We start from the raw sequence: 22539 nt of genomic DNA on the forward strand, positions 1-22539 counted from the left end.
AACAGAGAGCTCAACACAGGGTGAAAAGAGGAGCTGCAGCAACGTGCAGTACAACAAAAATAGTGTTTTTTGAAAATTAAACCATGCAAACCTAGTCTGGTAAACCTCTAAATACAATTATGAACTTGAAAATGAGCATAATATGAGCACTTTAAATGTGAACCTTTGACAAGTCACTAAATCTTTGGAGTCAATTCAGTCAGTGATTCGAGTAATCTGACATTTTGAAAAAAAAATGCTTCTTGTAGTCTTACCAAATGAGAAGATTGATATCAATTTCAAGTTTGAGTATTTAGCCTAGGTTAGTACAAAAGACTAGCGGCAAGGAGGAACTGTTAGCTTAGTTTCATCTACAGTAAAAAAAAACAACGTACAAGTCTTTATTCATATGTTGTATCAGAAGACATTTTGATTTTTAGGAGCCGTGGAGTCACAGCTGCCAGTTTGTTCAAGTTTAAATGTTTCTGACGGCCAACTCCAGGTTTGGTGTGCTTCATGTTTTGAAGAACCTACACAAAAGGTGTTTTATTCACTCTTCCAGCTGGCCATGTAACAGTGTGTGCTGTAACAGTGTTCATGTTAATCCAGGCGCTGGATGAGCTTCTCCTCCATCATACAGTAGAGGGCAACATGGGACAGGTCAGAGATGAAGGCGTCACAGGCACGTCTGCTGATGCCCTTACAGCCTCTGAGGTCCAGCAGAGTCAGAGAGGAAAGTCGCTTCAGGTAGGACAGACAGCCGTCTGTCAGCTCACTACAACCTGGACACACAGACACAGACATCAGGAACTGCTCTCATCCAAAAAAAGTGGTTAAAGTGCTCTCTGCAGCTGGTGTCTGTACTCTGCCAAAGATTGTTGATGAGGTAAAAGAAGCTGATGAGGCAAAAGAACTAGAGCTGAAGATCTTTGCCCGAACCCGACGGGATTCTATCATTTTACACGGGCTCAGGCTTGTTGAAACGGAGGCTGGCCTCTGGAGGACTTACAGTATTTTATTTCTTTGTCCCAAATTCCAAGTGGTCTATAGCCTCCGTTAGTCATGAATAAATGATGTTAAAAAAAAAATGTATAAATGACTCATTCTTGTCAAAAGGCAAAAGAGCTGTGTGCGTGCGCACATTTGAATAATGTCGGGCTGTAAACGGGTTCGGGCTTTTAAAAAGCTGTCAATCAAAATGTACTTGTTGGGCACGGGCTGAATTCTTTCGGGCTCAGGCCTTACTTTTAAGGCCTGATTACAGCTCTAGAAAGAACCATCACTGTACAACAGCGCTTTACAACCGCAAGTGGAGCGTGTGATTTGGTAGTTTCAACAAATCCAACCGAGTCATTTCTCTCAAGCAGATTGCTTCACGTCAATTTCAGGTGTTTTCAGTACTTGTCCTCTCCCAGTTAAAGCTATAGTGCGTAGCTTCTGTCGCCCCCATGAGGAAATATAAGTAATGACAACAAAACTGTCGGCGCATCCGCATAACCTTCGGTGATCGCGCACCACCCCCACCCTCCTCCACGCAGTTCCTAGTAGTGTTTATCCTTAACTACATGATGGACTCTACAGAAGAGTTTATTATCTTGTAATTTTTACGTCCTCTTCTTCTCGAAAACTGCTGTTGTCCTTTCTTAGCGGTAGGGTTGGGCATCGAGAACCGATTCCTACTTGGAATCGTTTTAAAAAATTACGATTCCAATGGAATCGTAATTTTTTGGAATCGTTTAGAATCGGGTTTCAAATCTGATCGTGGGTTCCAAATTTAACATGAGCAAGTTTTGGTTTCCGTAGCGGCCAGGCAAGGCTGCAACATATCAAGCGATATGTTGCAGCCTTGGAGCACAGTAAGCGGCGCTTTAGTGTCGCTTTATTTTACGTTGAAAAAGCCCTGTAAAACCGCAACCCACCATTGGATCAAAATAAAACTTATTTACTTATTTATGAAATAAGCATGTGACCCGTTTCAACTCCACCCCTCAAAGAATCGGAATCGAGAATCAATAAGAACCGGAATCGAAAAGAAGAATCAGAATTGGAATCAGAATTGTTAAAATCCAAATGATGCCCAACCCTACTCAGCGGTGACTTAAAACGCATCACCCGGCCGTTCTGTGCGCAGACAGGTTCCCTGCTTCTAGCGCCCGGGCCACATCGCCAAAAAACTACCACGATGTGCGACTGCTACGCGGAAAAAATGGACATGTTGAATCTCTACATGGGCCCAACGTGATATCATGACTGAGCATAAACATACACGCCACTTTCTGTTATCTGTACGCATCTGGAGCTATCCAATATATGTTTACGCCGACAACGGGACGTTGCATTTGGAGCTATCCGCGTGTACAGCGGACGGGTTGGGTTTAGGAAAAGAACGGGACGGTTGGATTTAAGAAAACAATAACGGGACGCGGGGCAACAACGGCACCGTTGGGTTTAAGAAAAGAAGAACGGGGTTTGGTTTAGGAAAAGAAGAAAGCGACGGTTGAGTTTAGGAAACGTGACACGCGGGACACGAAGGAAACGTGACACGATCCCCGGTCTCCTGGGTGAAAGTCCTGTGTTGTTTGACCCATCCACCACCCCAACCTACCTCCATACGCGGATTTTCAGCCTTTCATACTACTCACTACAGCGTAAATTGACACGCAATCGCAAGATAATGTAAGTCAATGGAGGCCAAACGGCGTTGATAAACACGCTACAAAGCGATTATGGGTCTTGATAACACGCCAAAACGGAATACGAATTGGCGTGTCATACATACGCCACTTGATGAGATCAGTCTGGAGCCGCAGCCGAACCGCGACTGATTGAACCTGCAACATGTGTTACAGGTTGAGTTTTATAAAAGCCTAATTACAAAAAAAAATGTTTAGTTAAAGTAAAAAGAGAGGCATTATCACTCTGCACAATGTCTTCAAGGTGGATATTTTCAACTTGAATATAATGCTGGATAGTTTAATGCATCATATTTTAATTGTGGTATTTTGGGAGTAGAATCTGAATCAGCAAAGTACAAGTACATAGTAAGTCAGTAGCATAGGCCTACAGTTGCATATTAAGTGCTTTCGGGTCCTTCTCCAAGTTAATTCGGAGTACAATGGTTCTGGAGAAAGCTGCAAGCAGCAATACAGGAGGCCAAGCTATCGGCCCGTTCCAAACAGCCATGTTTTGATCGGGCGCTGCACTAGTACTGAGAAATACAGAGATAGTTGTGTGGAGCCGATAGTCTTAATCAGCTTTGCATCAACTCATTTGGTAATGGCTTGAATGTAACGGACGTTCATAAATATAAAATAGTCGCACTACAGCTTTCATTAATATCATTTCAATAATTTGAGCTTACAAACTTCATCGTTTTGAACCAGGACCTTCAGTATTTGGATTAAGTAGTTTGTGAAAATGAAAGTCGTAGCAGTGCAACAATAAATTCGGAGTTGGCAAGTATATTAAAAATCCTGAAAGTAGGCAGTTCTCTGCTCTGAGAAGCTGGGGGTGTGTCTGCTGAAGGGGCTGGAGAACGAGCAGCAGATATAAATGACTCAGATTGAGATAAGGGCCAGAAAAAGTTGATCGGGACATCCTTATTCATATCATTATAAACTTCATATTTCTCTCTGACAGTTCAGCAGACTGAATAAGCTGTGTAAAGACATCACATTTAGAACATCAAATTGATAAAAGAATCATCAATCAGTTGATACTGATAGTATGAACTTGTAAGTCACAGTCCTTTGCTGCCTGGAAGGCAACGTTGGGGGCTTAAAACACCATCGAGCTCTTTTATAAGGACTTCTAAACCTAATGAGTGGTAAGCTAGGCATCATAAAAGAAGAATGATAAGAAGTTTTAACTCCTATCAAAGAACCTGCTATAGATGAAAGGCCCTGTGCTCAAATACCCACCTGCCAGTGTGAGTTCGGTGAGACTGTTGCGGCTGTGAGTCCCGGCTGCTGCCAGCAGAGCGATAGATGAGTCGGTTATGTCTTTGCAGTGAGCCAGGTCCAGTCTCTCCAGCTGGGGCATATGGCGCTGAAGCAGCCTCAGAGTGGACTCACTGACATCCAGACCGGATAGACGCAGTGTCACCATGTTCCTCAGTCTGCTGCGGGAGGACTCGGAACCTACAGGAACAGACAGAGGTGATAGAAATGGTCAAAATATGGGGATAGCATCCCAGAGGCATGGTGCAGATTGTCACGCCAACTACGCACTTTTGGAAATTTGGTGGCTGTGCTCGACTGGTGCACTTTAAAACGTGGTAAGATCAGAAAGAATACATTATATTCTGCATGGTAGAGGCTGTCCAATCATGTCCAGCATTCACTACTTCCATCCCCTTTAACCACAAGGCGCTCCCCGCCATGACTGAGTCCTGTGGAGAGTTTTTTTCTCAGAGGAAGCTTACTGTTTGGAATGGGAATTTCACAGCTCAGACACAGGTATACTGCCAAGAGCAGATGGTGTCTCTTCGTAAGTTGCATTCACTTTCTGGAAATGTTGAAGATCCTACCGTTTTCATGGTTTTTTTGTGTGCAATGTGCACAATTGTATTTGTCATCACAATGATCCATTCAATAACTGTCTGTAGTTAAATACCACCACAGTGCCATAAATGAAATGAAAGTGCGGCCTCTTTTACACATGCTGTATTTCTTTTATCTCTGAAATTCTAAGATCTAAGCTAAGATGCTTTGTTAACCGCCTGCTTGGACGTGGCTCATAATCAGTCGCTCCGGATCTCATCTCTCTCGGCGGCCTTCCAGGATACCGCGCCATGGGACCCAGCTGCCTGCCCACGCCCATCGTCCTGCTCGACACCGGTTATCAAGCCACCCTGGACTGAGGTGGTTTGCGGCCGAAAGAGAGCCTCGGGTAGGGCTCCATCGCCTCCTGCCCTCAGCCTCTCCAACCGCTTCAATGCTTTGTCGGATTCGGAGCCGGTGGTGGCCAGTGCGGCTCACCGGGCTCGCCCCGCTTCAAAGCAGACTGACCAGCCGTCGTCACGGAAGACGATTGCTACCGCGCGGCGAAAGCTTCTGAGGGATGCGGTAGTCAGCCGGTCCGGTGGCCTACACTGCCTGGATCAGCCAAATGACAACGTTCCTCAAAAACAATCTCCACAACCGAACGGTAAGCATTCTTCCTCTTCTTTTCCCTGCCCATCTGAAACCGACACTGACTGTTTTGCTCCCGTCACCGGCTACCCACACCCCCCCCACTCCTCGTCCGCTCTTCCCCCTAACCACAGTAATTATTGGGGACTCCATCACTAGAGACCTACGGTTTCATAATGCTGTCACACACTGTTTTCCCGGAGCCAAAGTTGCAGACATCCTGGCTAAAGTTATGGACCTGATACCCTCGTTTCCGACCTCTATCAAACGCATCGTGGTCCATTGTGGACATAACGACATGTCCACTCGGATTCAGGAGTGTGAGCGCACAAGGCGAGACTTTACCACTCTCATTGAGGCTTTAAAAAGCACTGGGAAGTCGGTTTTTATTTCGGGCCCACTTCCATCTCTAGGTCGCGGATCAGGCCTCTTTAGCAGACTACTCTCCCTTAACACCTGGCTCCAGCTCACATGCAGTATTCACAGGATAGGTTTTATTGACAACTTCAATCTGTTTTGGGAACGTGGCTCCCTGTTCAGCAGGGATGGGATTCATCCCAATACACGCGGAAGCCAGATGCTACGTGGGAATTTGCACCACGCCCTGCATACCCAGACCTCTGATTGACTGTTTACATCCCGTAAACACTCCCACAAGCACACTGACCAGACACACTCTCCCAAAGTCAATAATCAGAGATACAGCGCTACACGCCCCTCTGTGCTCCCTTCAGAGCAATCACCCATTCATAATCCCATAACCACCGTGTCTGTCCCCCGACTGAGACCGTTTAAACAAAACACTAATAAAAGAGGTGCTATACTAAACAACCTAATTGGAATTAAAACAACCACTGCAACGACAGAACAGAATAGGAAAATCAAATGTGGGCTATTAAATATTAGATCTCTGTCATCGAAAGCATTATTGGTAAACGAATTGATATCAGATAACCACATTGATTTATTCTGCCTCACCGAAACCTGGCTGGGCCATGACGAATATGTTAGTTTAAACGAAGCCACTCCTCCCAGTCATAATAATACCCAAATTCCACGAGGCTCAGGCCGAGGAGGGGGAGTTGCAGCCATATTTGACTCGAGCCTGTTAATTAATCCTAAACCTAAACTAAATTATAACTCGTTTGAAAGCCTTGTTCTTAATCTTCAACACCCAACATGGAAAACAGTACAGCCAATTATATTCGTTGTTGTTTACCGAGCACCAGGTCCATATTCTGAGTTTTTATCTGAATTCTCAGAGTTTTTATCATGCGTAGTCCTTCAATCAGACAAAGTACTTATTGTAGGTGATTTTAATATCCATGTGGACATTGAGAGCAATAGCCTTAGTACTGCTTTCAATTCACTGCTAGATTCTATTGGTTTCAGTCAGAGGGTGCATAAGGCCACGCACTGTTTTAACCACACCCTCGACCTTGTGCTAGAATATGGCATCAAAATTGACGATTTAATAGTATTTCCGCAGAATCCTTTATTATCAGACCATTTTTTAATAACTTTCGAATTCCTACTACCAGACTATACGAAATTAAATAAAAGTTTCTACACTAGATGCTTATCTGACAGTGCTATAGCTAAATTTAAGGAAGCTATTCCAACAGCACTTAACTCAATGTCATGCCTTAATATAACAGAGGACTGTTATGTTAACTCTAGTCCCTCCCAACTTGATAACTTTGTAGACGCTGCTACGGCCTGCCTACGGACTACTTTAGACTCGGTTGCTCCTCTCAAAAAGAAGATGATGAAGGAAAGGAAACTAGCACCTTGGTATAACTCCCAAACTCGCAAATTAAAACAAATCTCACGAAAACTTGAAAGTAAATGGCGTTCCACCAAACTGGAAGAATCTCGTGTGGATTGGCAAGATAGTCTGATCTGGCATTTCTGAGGGCCCTCCTATAATTTTTTAGACTATTACTCAACACTAATAGAAGAAAATAAGAACAACCCAAGGTTTCTTTTCAGCACTGTAGCCAGGCTGACAAAGAGTCATAGCTCTGTTGAGCCATCTATTCCTATAGCTCTGAGCAGTGATGACTTCATGACCTTTTTTAATGATAAAATTATAACAATTAGAGAAAAAATTCATCACCTTCTGCCCACAGCTTCCAACGACTCACCATTGGGCGCAGGAGGGCTAGAGAGAACGATAAGACCTGATACTTATTTAGACGGCTTTTATCCTTTAGACCTCCAACAATTAATGTTAAGGGTCTCTTCAGCTAAGCCAACTACCTGTCTCTTAGACCCCATTCCAACGAAGCTACTTAAAGAAGCACTACCTGTGGTCAACACCACATTACTAGATACGATCAATATGTCCTTATTAACGGGTCACGTACCGCAGTCTTTTAAAGTAGCTGTGATAAAACCTATTCTGAAAAAACCCACCCTCGACCCTGAGGTCTTAGCCAACTATAGACCTATATCTAACCTCCCGTTTCTCTCCAAAATCCTTGAGAAGGTAGTCGCTAATCAATTGTGTGACTTTCTGCATAGAAATAGTCTATTTGAAGACTTTCAGTCAGGATTTAGAATGCATCATAGCACAGAGACGGCACTGGTGAAAATCACTAACGACCTTCTAACTGCTGCTGACAAAGGACTTGTCTCCGTACTTGTCTTATTAGATCTTAGTGCTGCATTCGACACTATTGACCATACCATCCTCTTACAGAGACTGGAACATTTAGTTGGCATTAAAGGAATCGCACTAAGCTGGTTTAAGTCCTATTTTTCTGAGCGATCCCAATTTGTTAATATTAACGATAAACCATCCAAATACGCTAAAGTTAGCCATGGCGTTCCTCAAGGCTCAGTGCTTGGACCAATTCTATTCTCTTTATATATGCTTCCTCTAGGCAATATTATTAGGAAACACTCAATTAACTTTCACTGTTACGCAGACGACACCCAATTATATCTGTCAATCAAGCCAGACGAAAGCGGTCAGTTAGCTAAACTTCAAGCGTGCATTAAAGATATAAAATCCTGGATGACCCACAATTTTCTGATGTTGAACTCAAACAAAACGGAAGTTATTGTGCTGGGACCCAAGCACCACCGAACTTCATTATCTAAATATATAGCTACCCTAGATGGTATTGCCCTGGCCTCCAGCACTACTGTCAGAAATCTAGGAGTCATTTTTGACCAGGATCTATCCTTTAACGCCCACTTAAAACAAACCTCAAGAACAGCCTTTTTCCATCTTCGTAACATTGCCAAAATCAGGAACATCCTGTCTCAAAACGATGCTGAAAAACTAGTCCATGCATTCGTTACTTCCCGGCTGGACTACTGTAATTCTTTACTATCAGGCTGCTCAAATAAGTCCCTCAAGACCCTCCAGCTGATCCAGAATGCTGCAGCACGTGTTCTGACAAGAACTAACAAAAGAGATCACATTTCTCCTGTATTAGCTTCTCTGCATTGGCTTCCTGTAAAATCCAGGATTGAATTTAAAATCCTTCTCCTGACCTACAAAGCACTAAATGGTCAAGCACCATCATACATAGAAGAGCTTTTAGTACCTTATTGTCCCACTAGAGCACTACGCTCCCAGAACTCAGAGCTACTTGTGGTTCCTAGAGTCTCTAAAAGTAGAATGGGAGCCAGAGCCTTCAGCTACCAGGCTCCTCTCCTGTGGAACCAGCTCCCAACTTGGGTTCGGGGGGCTGACACCGTCGCCACATTTAAGAATAAACTGAAAACCATCATCTTTGATAAAGCTTATAGTTAGGGAGTGAGGAGTTGCAGCATAGTAGAGTAGAGTAGAGGGAGGCAGGAAGTACAAGCCCGTTCCGGCAGGGGAGAGTACGAGCCCGGTCCAGGGCCCCTCTCTTTAGCCTGCCTCTCTTAGTTATACTATTATAACTCTAGACTGCTGTGGGAAGCTCCTTCCAAGGACACAATGAGCCGCTCCCTCTTCTCTCTTTTCACTTGTCTCCTTCTGTGTGCATCTTAGTCCCAGAAATGCCTGTTACTAACCTATCTCTGGGGAGTTTTCTCCCCGGAGTCCCTTTGCTTCTTCTTCACCCAGAACATCGCCTTGGAATTGGGTGGCACCTACACCGGGGTCCTGGGTGCAGCTGACGCTATGGACTTACTACACCCTGCTACGCTCTGCGTTTCCCCGCAGTGTCCGACTGCGTCCTGCCGCGTCCAACCGCGTCCACCCAGGCTGCTGTGCCACACTACACCCCGTAACGCCCTGCTGTGCCCTACTATGACATGAACTACTATGACTACCATTGTGATCACTGCTTCACTATCTTTATTATGACTATTATTGCCACCATTCACCACTCCCCCAACTGGTGCCGTCAGACACCGCCTACCAAGAGTCTGGGTCTGTCCGAGGTTTCTTCCTAACAAAAAAAAAAGGGAGTTTTTCCTTGCCACTGTCGCAATAGCTACTGCTAATGCTTGCTCTTGAGGCAACCACTGTAATAGTTGGGGCTTCGTAAAGTACAGAGTTTGGTCTAGACCTACTCTATCTGTAAAGTGTCTCGAGATAACTCTTGTTATGATTTGATACTATAAATAAAATTGAATTGAAATTGAATTGAATTGAATTAAGCTTTATCATGGAACTGAGTGAGCCAGTCTCTAACACACCTGTTGATTTACAGTCGAAACTGTTGAATCATTTCGTACGCATCACTGTCAGCTGTTAAGTCTGCCCTTCGGCTCCAGAGGACCAGTCACTGTCAGTATTCACAGCGGAGTTGAAGAAAAATCCTGTTTAGAATGAATACGAGTAAAGCTGCTGGGCCTGATATCATCCCTGGTTGTGTACTGAAAACGAATGTGCCAACCAGCTTGATGGTGTCATTGACGACAGTTTAATCTATCTAATCTTGTGTGTTCATACTATACAATGATTTATTAATTGTCTTTGTTGAATAATACAGAAGACAAAGAGCTTAAAAAAAGAATCGCTTATTAAATCGCAATATTGGTGAAAATAATCGCAATTAGATTTTCCAAAATTGTTCAGCCCTAGCACCAACATTACAGAACGTCACTGGACTGGCTTCCCCACACCCTCAACCACGTCTCCCCTCCCACAGGGGAGCACAGCCAGGCACCAAGATACTAAACCGGCGCAGGCGAGGAAATAACCTCAGTGCACTCCAGGAAAATACCAGTTCGCAAGTGAGGAGCTGCATTCCACGCAACACCAAAAGCCCCAAGTGTACAGTCACTGAGCTTTGAGGCTGCTCATTTCTGCTGCTACTGACCAGGCGGGGTGATGGTCTCTTTAATCTGGGCATCTTTAACGCCTTCACACCAGCGCAGGTCCAGCAGCCGCAGGTAGGGCAGAGTGGGAGAGACCATCGCTGACAGACAGGACCAGGACAGACCAGTCACCCTCAACTCCCTCAGACCTGAAGATGCAAAGACAGAGAGGTGGTCAAGGTGAAAAGTTGTCTCGCTATCAGTTCACAAGTGCAGACCAGCAGCCAGCATGATAGAGTCCAGTCTGGCTTTTACCTTGAATTTATCATTAAGAGACCCCCTTCCCGTTGACTCCGAGTCAACTTTCTGAGCGATAGCGGAGTTGCAGTTGGAAAAAAGCTGCCTGTAAAACCCAGCGTTAGACCATTACCGGTACTGCTGCTCTCTCTCGCTCTCTCTCTCCCTGTCGCTTGCCTAAGGCCGGCTACACTGGCTGCGTCGCATGAGCGTGTCAGCCGCATGGCGTGTCCGTTTTTATTTCGGCTCCCACGTTAACAGGTTAGAGCTTTCACACTGCCTGCGTGACATGCATGTCTCAGGCGCAGCTCGAGCCGCGCCGAAAACGCGTGCATGGAACCGACACCTATTTTTCACGCGACACGCAAGCGTGTTGGAAGCGTTTCCAGGCAAAATAGGATAGGAAAAGATGTTTAAATGTCATTTTGACACGAATACATATTAATAAATGACATGTTGATGTTTGAAAGTCTCTAGGTTTTGACATAAATGCAGATATAAATGTAAATCAATTTTCTAATATTGCACCTGTCAATACAGAACGAAACATTCTGTAGCCTATTTTGCTGTCAATACTGCCGACGTTGTCTTTGCTATAATCAAATCAGTATATGTTTATGTTTAACGTGGTATTTCATTTTATCAATGGGAAACATATGTGTACAGACAAGGCTAGCAGCAGCGCCGCGTCAGACACGTTTCTGGTGTGTAAAGACCAGTGTTGGGAACGTTACTTTAAAAAAGTAATTAGTTATAGTTACTCACTACTTGTCCCAAAAAGTAACTGAGTTAGTAACTGAATTACTCTATAATAAATAATAATAATAATAAAAGTAACTCGTTACCAGGGAAAGTAACTATTTGCGTTACTGTTAAAAAAAAAAGTTGCTATATGTCAAAGTTTTTTTGTTGTGAGGCAGAAAGATCTAGCTTTTGGTGCTTGGAGGACTTTTCTCCGAATCCTTCTTTGCTAGTGGATGGCGAGCTATCATCTGTGGTGGAGGTATCGGTGTTTTTGGCCACTAGCTTTGTAGATGCGTGTGTCGTTGTGAGATGCTTCGTTAAATTAGAGTTGCTTACGACGGATATTGACAAAGTCTTCGCTCCTGGACATAATGTACACATTACATGCACGTTCTTGCCTTTGACCACAGTGAATTTCAAGTAGTGCTTATATCTCCACCTTGAAAATGCCAACTTTTCATCGGATTGCTCCTGACTCGCCATCTCTGCGGCTTCATCGAATCTCTGTTTAGCGTGTGTGTGTGTGGCGCGTGTGCTGGCATGTGTGTAAAAACACTGGCTCTGATTGGCTACCATGAAACATGACTCTGCCTTAGCCAATCATAATCGCTTACCTCGTTATTAACCCACCTCCTCACTAGCTGTGAGCCAGGGGTGCGTTCAGATTACACAGTTTATTCAATCAATGCATAGTAATGCACCGCATTTAACGTCCAGTAACGTTAACGGCGTTGTAACGACGGGAAAAGTAATTAGTTAGATTACCCCGTTACTGAAAAAATAACGTCGTTACCTAACACCGTTCTTTTAAATGGCGTTATTCCAAACACTGGTAAAGACCTAGAAAAATCCACGCAGCTGACACGCAACAGAAACGCCACACTCACGCCACACAGCCAGTGTGTAGCCAGCCTAAGACACGTCTGCAGTTCAGTGTGTTAAACAAGCACGCTTTTCTTTTTTTTTTTTTTTAAATGAGTCGAGAAGCAGACAGCAAAGCCTAACTTCACTTCTAATGATATTACAAATAAGAAAGAGAAAGGTCTACCCTCATCTTAAAATGGTCATATATCTATACTAGAGTAGCTACTACCTTGTTTACAGCTTAAATAAGAAGTTAGCAGCTCACGCCGCAGTTATTGGGTCTGAAGAGGATAGTTATACAGGAGAGAAGCCAGTCATTTGAGTTTGTGACAAAACCTTTTACAGTGCTCGTTTTTCATTTTGTGACTTCGAACTGAATAAAAGACTACTTTTCTAGTCATATTTTGTCTTTGAAGTTTTCTTTAAAACAGTGTTAAAATCTCATCCTGTCTCCTGAACCTAGTCTGGATCAACGATAGTTCCGGTGCTGCCGATTTGCCACAGGGTTGTGCGGCGGTGGGAGTGTCACTGAAATGGCCCATTTGTGTGACATCTTGTGTTATTTAACCCCCCCCCCAACTTAGCACAAGTAGACTTTATTTTTCACAATTACGGTTTTCCGTCTGATCGTTTATAGATGTTTCCGACCGCATTTGAAGGCAGCTTCATTTAGACAGAGCGAGTGCTTTGTTGTTGCAGGAAACATTCAGCTATTACACAAACTCCTGGGCAGTTCAGTGCTTGGTTTCATGTTTTACACTCAGTGTTTTAAAACGTTCTTGTGGCAGAGATAAAGGCAGTGTTGTTTCCTGTTTCCTGTACGGGACTCTCTTACCGCCTCAAACCACAGCTCAAAACACACTAACAAGTCTGATCTCCGGTTACATGACCGGCCACCGGAGCGCGACGTCAGGTTTCGTTTCTCCAAAAGTTGAGTCGGTCTCAACTTTTTTTTTTTAGCGTGTCCCCTCTGCGGCAACCCCCGCCGCAGCCTAAACGCACTACCTATCACATGAATGGAAAGACCTGCGTTTTTGCCAGACCGTGTGAATGCCCACTTACATGCTGAAAATGCTAATTTAAATAGCTCACGTTACTGTATTGTGTAAACAGTTAACTTCATTTAAAATTGTACGTGTACGATTTATTAAGTGGGGTGCAAATGTTCGACCAAAACATGTTCCTTCCTGAAACTAAGTTACAGATCCCCCTTTTTTGCGACCGGAGATTAGCGTGGTCCAAGACTTTAGAGGAGTGTATGTGTTGAGGGGCCAGACCTTCCTCAGCAGTGCTGTGGAGATAAGTCTGTCAAATCTATGACAGGCAGACTATGGTGAACCCAATATTGTGTCTCGTCTTGTCACACCCCTAGTAATGGCACATGTAGGGACAGGGGGATCTGTGTGTTTGAGTGTTAGTGTGGGTTTGTACCTGGGAGCCTGGTGAGCAGACAGTTGAGCTGTCTCTTGGCCAGGGGGGTCCAGGACAGGTCCAGAGAGGTGGGCTGGCGTTTAATGATGCCCGCCAGGGCTTGGTTACTGAGCGGGCTGCACCGACTCACATCCACGTGGCTCCACAGACGCTTGTCACAGCTCCTGCACAGGACATCGAGACATGATTGGTTTTATTCACAAGCTGTGTCAGAGCTCTGCTTCTTGTTCACCAGCTAGGGACAATACTGTATGTTGATGAGTGCTCTGTTTGTAAAATAAAAGAGTGTGACGTACCACTTGTACCAGGCCTTACAGACAATCATGCAGGCCAGCAGCTCAGCTCTGTTCAAGTACCTGAACACAGACACCCACACCTCCTTCTCCCCTCCTCTCTCGTTGCCCACGTCCTTAAAAGATGGCAGAGACAGCAGGGACGGAGGAGACAGGGAGGAGGGTGCAGGAGGACCAGCAATTTCATCTTCCTCTGAAGAAGTCGCTGAGTGTTCTCTAGTGCCTCTGTCGCCATGGTTACCCCGCAGACGTGGCCTATGAGTTAAAAAATATCAAATGGCGTTTGGGTTAATGATGTCAGCTGTTGTCCGTCTAAATCATTCTACTTAAATTGGTATGTTGAACAAAGTCACAGTTTGGGAGTATTCCTTTCCCAAGAAATAAAAGGATATGGTAGTGCATTGGACAAAAAAAACACAAAACTGTGTGCCAATTAAAGATGCACCGATAGACCGTCCGGTGACCGGAATTGGCCGGTTTTCACGTGCTCGGCCATGACCGGCGACCGGCAGGTCAGTCTGACATATGCCGATTTCATGCCGGTCAATGCTACAGTTAACTGACAACATAAGTTATACCAGTTACAGTTCTCAAGGACGCACGCACACACGGACGCGACAGCACAGTCTCTTTTTCCTTTCTCTCAACTTTTCCGCCGTGTGTGGTGCGTACCCGCTCGCGGTGTGAAGCGCGTGTCCGCGCTATTCTCACACATGTAGGGAACCTCGTGAATTAACCTGCAACATGTCAGCTGTTTGGAAATTCTTCAGCGTGTGTGCAGAACATAACAAGTTTGCAATATGCAACACCTGCAAGGAAAAAGTAGGGCGTGGAGGGACAACACCAAAACCACATTTTTTTAGTTGGATATTGGATGTGAAAAGAAGGAAATGGTTCTAACATTGCACTTTAGATGTGTGTGAATTTCTCACACCAGGAGTAATTTATATAGTTCTATTTTATAGTGATCCATTATCTGTTCAAAAAATGTTCTACAGTGCCTGACAAAAGTCTTGTCGCTTATCTAAGTTGTAGGAACAACAAATAATAACTTGACTTGTAGTTGATCAATTGGAATCAGAAATGGTTTATATGAAAGGCAAAGGCTTCTGGATTATGCTTATTATACCAAAATAAAGTTTTGTATCATTCATTGAGTTTTATCATTGAATTAGGACAGAAAGGTCAGATTTGGCTTGGACAAAAGTCTTGTCGTGTCTTTATATGATTCCACCAATCACAGATTAGAGTTTCACCTGTGACAAATACTGTAACACATTTCTGGGTGTGTATAAAAAGAACTCCAGCACACCAGACCTTCATGTGAAGTGCAACCTGACCTCTCACAACATGCCAAAGATGGAAGACCAAGTCTGCTGCTGAGGTGGCAGACATCTTCAATGTATCCAAACGTCAAGTGGAAAGGATAAGAAAAAGATTTGAAGAAACTGGTGAAGTACATGACAAGTCCAGGTCAGGCAGACCCCATAAGACAACTGTTCGAGAGGACCGTTTGTTGCTTCGACAGTCCAGGGCCAGCCCTTTTTCTGGGCTGGCCACCAGAAACCCCTGTATCTATAACAACAGTTTGTCGAATTCTCTCACGCAGTGGCCTCCATGGCCGAATTAGTGCTCACAAACCAGCATTAAACAGAAGACAACTAAAAAAGTGTGTTGCATTTGCAAAGGCCCACAGCTTGGTGAAAGGATGGACAGTGGAAAAGTGGCAGAAGGTTGATTTTTCTGATGAATCATCCATTGAACTGCATCCCAATTGCTGCAAATACTGCAGAAGACCTGTTGGAACCCGCATGGACCCAAGATTCACCCAGAAAACAGTAAAGTTTGGTGGAGGAAAAATCATGGTTTGGGGTTACATGCAGTATGGGGGTGTGCGAGAGATCTGCAGAGTGGATGGCAACATCAACAGCCTGAAGTATCAACAAATTATTGCTGCTCATTACATTCCAAACCACAAGAGAGGGCAAATTCTTCAGCAGGATGGCGCTCCTTGTCATACTTCAGCCTCCACATCAAAGTTCCTGAAAGCGAAGAAGGTCAAGGTGCTCCAGGATTGGCCAGCCCAGTCACCAGACATGAACATTATTGAGCATGTCTGGGGTAAGATAAAGGAGGCTTGGAAGATGAAACCAACGAATCTTGATGAACTCTGGGAGTCCTGCAAGACTGCTTTCTTTGCTATTCCAGATGACTTCATCAATACGTTATTTGAGTCATTGCCGAGACGTATGGATGTAGTCCTCCAAGCTCATTTTCTTTTTCCCAAGGCACCATGACTTTACGTATGCTCTGACGTTATTGTAGCAGGTTTGTGTATTCACAATAAAGTATAATTTCTACCGTACATTACTGTATTTTTGTATGCGACAAGACTTTTGTCCAAGCCAAATCTGACCTTTCTGTCCTAATTCAATGATAAAACTCAATGAATGATACAAAACTTTATTTTGGTATAATAAGCATAATCCAGAAGCCTTTGCCTTTCATGTAAGCCATTTCTGATTCCAATTGATCAACTACAAGTCAAGTTATTATTTGTTGTTCCTACAACTTAGATAAGAGACAAGACTTGCAAAATGTTCTATTAAAGGAAAAGATAGAAAATAAATATTTGTGTGTGCTGTAAAGTGGTTAGAAAAAATGAAATCGGAATCGGCTAAAATCGGTATCGGCTGGCCTAACTCAAAGAAAATCAGAATCGGCCTACAAAATTGTAATCGGTGCATCTCTAGTGCCACCATTGTTACATGCAAGTTGGGAAACTTAATGTTTTAGGGAAAGCAACATTATACATGCCCATCACCAAAAGCATCACACAATATCAATATCATCATGGTCACAGATTGGTTGTCAAGGTGCACAGTATACAGTGGATGTATTTTTGAAAAATGTTAGGAAAATAGCCATTATAAGTAAAGTCAGAGTGCTTTAGTTAGTGGGGAAAGCTTAGAAAGCAGTTGCAGCTCTAACCAGTCACACATGTTCAGACTACGGCGGAGGTAACTGTCCTCCGTGTATATTGTAGACGTCAAATATTCCGATTTATGCTTCTGCGTTAAATCCACGCCGTGGCAACATACAGTGAGGAAAATAAGTATTTGAACACCCTGCTATTTTGCAAGTTCTCCCACTTAGAAATCATGGAGGGGTCTGAAATTGTCATTGTAGGTGCATGTCCACTGTGAGAGACATAATCTAAAAAAAAAAATAATCCGGAAATCACAATGTATGATTTTTTAACTATTTATTTGTATGATACAGCTGCAAATAAGTATTTGAACACCTGAGAAAATCAATGTTAATATTTGTTACAGTAGCCTTTGTTTGCAATTACAGAGGTCAAACGTTTCCTGTAGTTTTTCCACCAGGTTTGCACACACTGCAGGAGGGATTTTGGCCCACTCCTCCACACAGATCTTCTCTAGATCAGTCAGGTTTCTGGGCTGTCGCTGAGAAACACGGAGTTTGAGCTCCCTCCAAAGATTCTCTATTGGGTTTAGGTCTGGAGACTGGCTAGGCCACGCCAGAACCTTGATATGCTTCTTACAGAGCCACTCCTTGGTTATCCTGGCTGTGTGCTTCGGGTCATTGTCATGTTGGAAGACCCAGCCTCGACCCATCTTCAATGCTCTAACTGAGGGAAGGAGGTTGTTCCCCAAAATCTCGCAATACATGGCCCCGGTCATTCTCTCCTTAATACAGTGCAGTCGCCTTGTCCCATGTGCAGAAAAACACCCCCAAAGCATGATGCTACCACCCCCATGTTTCACAGTAGGGATGGTGTTCTTGGGATGGTACTCATCATTCTTCTTCCTCCAAACACAGTTAGTGGAATTATGACCAAAAAGTTCTATTTTGGTCTCATCTGACCACATGACTTTCTCCCATGACTCCTCTGGATCATCCAAATGGTCATTGGCAAACTTAAGACGGGCCTTGACATGTGCTGGTTTAAGCAGGGGAACCTTCCGTGCCATGCATGATTTCAAACCATGACGTCTTAGTGTATTACCAACAGTAACCTTGGAAACGGTGGTCCCAGCTCTTTTCAGGTCATTGACCAGCTCCTCCCGTGTAGTTCTGGGCTGATTTCTCACCTTTCTTAGGATCATTGAGACCCCACGAGGTGAGATCTTGCATGGAGCCCCAGTCATGTTTAGCTTCTTCCATTTTCTAATGATTGCTCCAACAGTGGACCTTTTTTCACCAAGCTGCTTGGCAATTTCCCCGTAGCCCTTTCCAGCCTTGTGGAGGTGTACAATTTTGTCTCTAGTGTCTTTGGACAGCTCTTTGGTCTTGGCCATGTTAGTAGTTGGATTCTTACTGATTGTATGGGGTGGACAGGTGTCTTTATGCAGCTAACGACCTCAAACAGGGGCATCTAATTTAGGATAATAAATGGAGTGGAGGTGGACATTTTAAAGGCAGACAAACAGGTCTTTGAGGGTCAGAATTCTAGCTGATAGACAGGTGTTCAAATACTTATTTGCAGCTGTATCATACAAATAAATAGTTAAAAAATCATACATTGTGATTTCTGGATTTTTTTTTTAGATTATGTCTCTCACAGTGGACATGCACCTACGATGACAATTTCAGACCCCTCCATGATTTCTAAGTGGGAGAACTTGCAAAATAGCAGGGTGTTCAAATACTTATTTTCCTCACTGTACATAGGTACGTGGAGGCATGGATCCCACGCTGGACCCTACGCCGTAGCCTGACGTGCACCTCTCGAAAAATTTAACTACATGCCGCTCAGCCGAGGCATGGTAGTGTTGCATTTCCCCCCCCCGACTCATTTCCTGGTTCTCCTCCATAAACAACATGAAATCAAGGAGAGGGTTAACTTTTCCTGCTCCAGATTTCCCACCGTGGTCAAAAAAGAACAGGGGAGACACTTTGTTTCTCTCACTATGACTCTATGGTCACTACTCGGTCCGAAGCTAATCGCCGTCACTCGCTCTACCACTCACACACACACCCTGCTCTTTTCTTAAAGAGATTGACGCACACACCAACGCACAAGTATAAACTTCTGGCCACTTATGTAGGCTACAGAGAAAGCTCTCCGTGGAGCCTCCACAGAACCATAAATCATGCTTTAGTAAGTAGTTTCTTACTTTATACGTGTTTGCTACTGTTGCTGATTGCTGTTTTTATTATATGTACAGCCCTTTGAGGCATGCTTTGTGATATGGGGCTATGATAAACTTTGACAGAATTTGACAACGTGTTGAGCTGTACCTGCCGGGCCCTCTTGGGGTAACTCCGTCAGCTGTGGTGTCAGCGCTCTTGAGTCGTGAAGATTTGGACAGAGCTGTCTTTCTCTGGATGAAGCCCTGCTGACCACCAGCACCCCCAGCAGCTGTCCTCAGACCCATGGCTGCTTCTAGCTTTGGAACAATGGAGCCTGAGCAGCGACAACATGTCATTGTTAGGAGTTTAACTTGTTCATTTTTACTTTACAGTTCAGTTATGGAAAGTGAACACACACTAATCTAAATCGATGATACTGTAGCTGTTGAATCCGAAGTCTTACCAGAGTGTCTCTTGGCCTTGTGGGGGCGCTGTAGAGTGACAGTGAGATAGGAGCCACTCAGCAGGTCATCATTCAGATCAGACACCAGGAGGACTGGGGGTTCGGGATCTGAATCCCAGCGCCCTTCCTCCTCCACCTCCTCCTCCTCTTCCTCCTCTTCATCTTCCAGCGTGTCCATCTCGTCCTCTTCAGGGTCAAAGTCCTGCCCGTCACTGTCCTCATCTTCATCCTCATCATCGTCCGTCCTGCGCCGCCTCCTACATCGGCGATGCACTCGTTCTTTGTCTCCGTCTTCACTGTCCTCCTCGTCGTCATCTTCTTCGTCATCGTCGTCGTCGTCATCGTCGGACTCCTCGGAGTCGTCTCCTCTTCGCTGCATCCTAGAGCCTCCCCTCAGTCTCACCCCTCGTCCCCTCCGTCCTCCCTCCCTCATGCCCATCCCTCGCTTTAGCTTGAGGGCAGAGGAAGAGCCGGGAGTCATGAGCCCTCCTCTGCTTCCTCTGTGGGCCGAGCCTCCTCTCAGCAGGCCTCTCCTGTTGGCACCAAACCCCCTCCTGGAAGAGTGGCTCCCCCCTCGGGCATGGAGTGCCCCCTTTCTCCTCTGACAGGCTGCAGAGATGGATGTATGGATGGGACAGGCATTCAGGTCAGAACAAGGTGATCACATCACAACAAAAGATATCTGGACGATGAAATTCAAGTACTTTGTTTTCAGATTTCAAATAATTTTCTTGGTGAATACCAGTCAGAAAAATAACTGGCAAGTGGAAATGTGCTTCAGGTTAATCTTTTAACACAGACAAACCTTCATCATCATCATCATCACTGGCAGAGTCGTCTCCATCGCGGCTGTGTCTCTGTCGCCGATAAATCTTAGCCATACGAGCATCCAACAGGGAGGAAGATTTCCGCTTCTGGATATGCAGGGAAAGAAGGGAAGAATTGAATGCAGAAAGAATAACAAGAACATAAAAGGAAGGAGACACAGAATGACAAAGAAAATGAGGACAGTATGAAATATAGAGAAAAACAGAAACAAAAAGGAAATTGTTAGACCTTGAATCAAGATAGTATTTAAAAAGAAACAGGTTAAAGTAGAGATCCATCAATAACACTCACCACTGGAAGGCTTTCACCTTTGTCTCCTTTAGACTGCTAGAGAAAAAAGCAAAAAATGTCAATATCAGAAGTGACTTGACAAACTGAACTGACAAAGAACAATCTCAATTAGCTGACAGTAGGCTCGTTTGAGATTTAGTTGGCAGTGTTGTGCTTTGCATCAATGGCAATTTGGACAGAAGCTGCCATTATATTGTGCTAAAGTAAACAAAGATTGTGCACGTGCAAACTATCTGTAATCTGAAGGGGGAAAAACGGGTTTTGTCAATATTTTCATTGCTGGCAAGGAAGAAAAAAAAAAAAAGCCTCTGAAGGCTTATCAGTAAAGACTTTAAAACCATGGCAAAATACGTTTTGTTGTTAATCAAAAAAGGACGAGTTTACCCAGAACTGATACTCCTGCTATCATCTACTCACACTCATCAGTCAAAGTATAGTTACATAAGCATTAAATGTAGTTAAGGAGGAATAGAACATCACAAAACAAGCTGAAGAGAAAGAACATGAAGTATTGTAGTAGGGCTGCAACTAACGATTATTTTCATAGTCGATTAATCTGTCGATTATTTTCTCGATTAATCGATTAGTTGTTTGATCTATAAAAATGTCAAAACATGGTGAAAAATGTGGATCAGTGTTTCCCAAAGCCTAAGAGGATGTCCTCAAATGTCTTGTTTTGTCCAAAATTCAAAGATATTCAGTTTACTGTCACAGAGGAGAGAAGAAACTAGAAGATATTCACATTTAACAAGCTGGAATCAGAGAAATCTTATTTTTTTTAATAAAAAAAAAAGACAAACGATCAATCGACAAAATAGTTGCCGATTAATTTAATAGTTGACAACTAATCGATTCATCGTTGCACCGCTATATTGTAGTGCTTCTTTTGCTGCCACTAGTGTTTTTTTTAAATATCAGACCACCTTAGAGTACATCGTCATGCTTATACAATGTACCAAACCAACCCCCGAAAAACTAAAACTGATCATCTTATACAGAGTATCTTCGGTGTAACTATTCGTAACTGTTCACCACTAAATAAATATATGGCATTAGAGGTACTATGGTTATGGTACAAGTCTATAAATCTTACACTGTTTGATCTCATTTCAATTTCAAACCTCTCCAAAAACTACTTAAAGTTACGTCGAGTCCAAAAAGCTCAACAAATGATTAGACTATTCAGTTCTGAATTACAATCACACTGTAATTTCAAAAGTCCAATATTTATATGCATAACATCCACATTTGACAGTCATCATTACAACTTTTGACACATTCAAGTACTTTTTACCAAGAAATAACACAGACCCTCAAACTAAATCTTTTTAGTGAACGGTTTAGACATGTTGTACAGCTTGAACACACTGTATAACAGAGCTACAATGGCACAATAAAGAGAATATTCCTATCATTTCTGTTATTGATTTAAACATGTTGATTGTGTGTGTGGGGGGCACCAGACATGCCTTTAACATCTGAAACACATTTAACATCTGAAACAAGCATTTGGTACAACATTGATGAGGTCAGTATGAGATTGTTTTGGACTTTCTGCTGAGGAACATGGCTGTAGTCAGAGAAAAGCCGCTTTTATCTATATTTTTGATATTTGAGAAGAAGGACAATCACCAACTCACACAACTCAATCAACAACAATTTCTCAACACCCTTTCCCCGTTACCAATTGATGGAAAGTCATTAAAGACAGTCAGTTACTGCAATGATGAAAAAAAGAAAAACTGCAAAAATGCAAAATTTGCAGATTTTCAACCTTATGGTGTGAAAAAAAAGCCCACAGTTCTTTTCAGTGTTCTGTCTCTTAGGGCTCAGCTGGCTGCAGCTGCAAAATGTGCTCAAGTGACGTCACGGTCACTGGTGTACAGAATAACTACAGAGTTCAGGT

The 22539-nt window shown here is 43.6% G+C and overlaps 1 protein-coding gene across 6 annotated transcripts in view; it reads right to left on the reverse strand.

Annotated features, from left to right (window-relative positions):
- Positions 1-359: 359 nt before the first annotated feature.
- The window catches only part of kdm2aa (lysine (K)-specific demethylase 2Aa), a 50711-nt gene continuing 28531 nt past the window's right edge, over positions 360-22539 (reverse strand). For 3 of the 6 annotated variants that reach the window (XM_036000167.1, XM_036000166.1, XM_036000168.1), the window contains 9 exons: positions 20634-20669; positions 20315-20428; positions 19515-20127; positions 19220-19385; positions 13955-14206; positions 13659-13822; positions 10385-10531; positions 3900-4118; positions 360-761 (listed from right to left, as the gene is read on the reverse strand). In XM_036000167.1, coding sequence (XP_035856060.1) covers positions 580-761; positions 3900-4118; positions 10385-10531; positions 13659-13822; positions 13955-14206; positions 19220-19385; positions 19515-20127; positions 20315-20428; positions 20634-20669 — 1893 coding nt within the window. In that variant the 3' untranslated portion in view covers positions 360-579. The remainder of the gene's footprint in view (positions 762-3899; positions 4119-10384; positions 10532-13658; positions 13823-13954; positions 14207-19219; positions 19386-19514; positions 20128-20314; positions 20429-20633; positions 20670-22539) is intronic. The other 3 variants (XM_031295395.2, XM_031295397.2, XM_036000169.1) reach the window with 2 other exon arrangements.

This window comes from Sander lucioperca, chromosome 4 (assembly GCF_008315115.2).
Source record: "Sander lucioperca isolate FBNREF2018 chromosome 4, SLUC_FBN_1.2, whole genome shotgun sequence".
Taxonomy (NCBI): Eukaryota; Metazoa; Chordata; class Actinopteri; order Perciformes; family Percidae; genus Sander; species Sander lucioperca.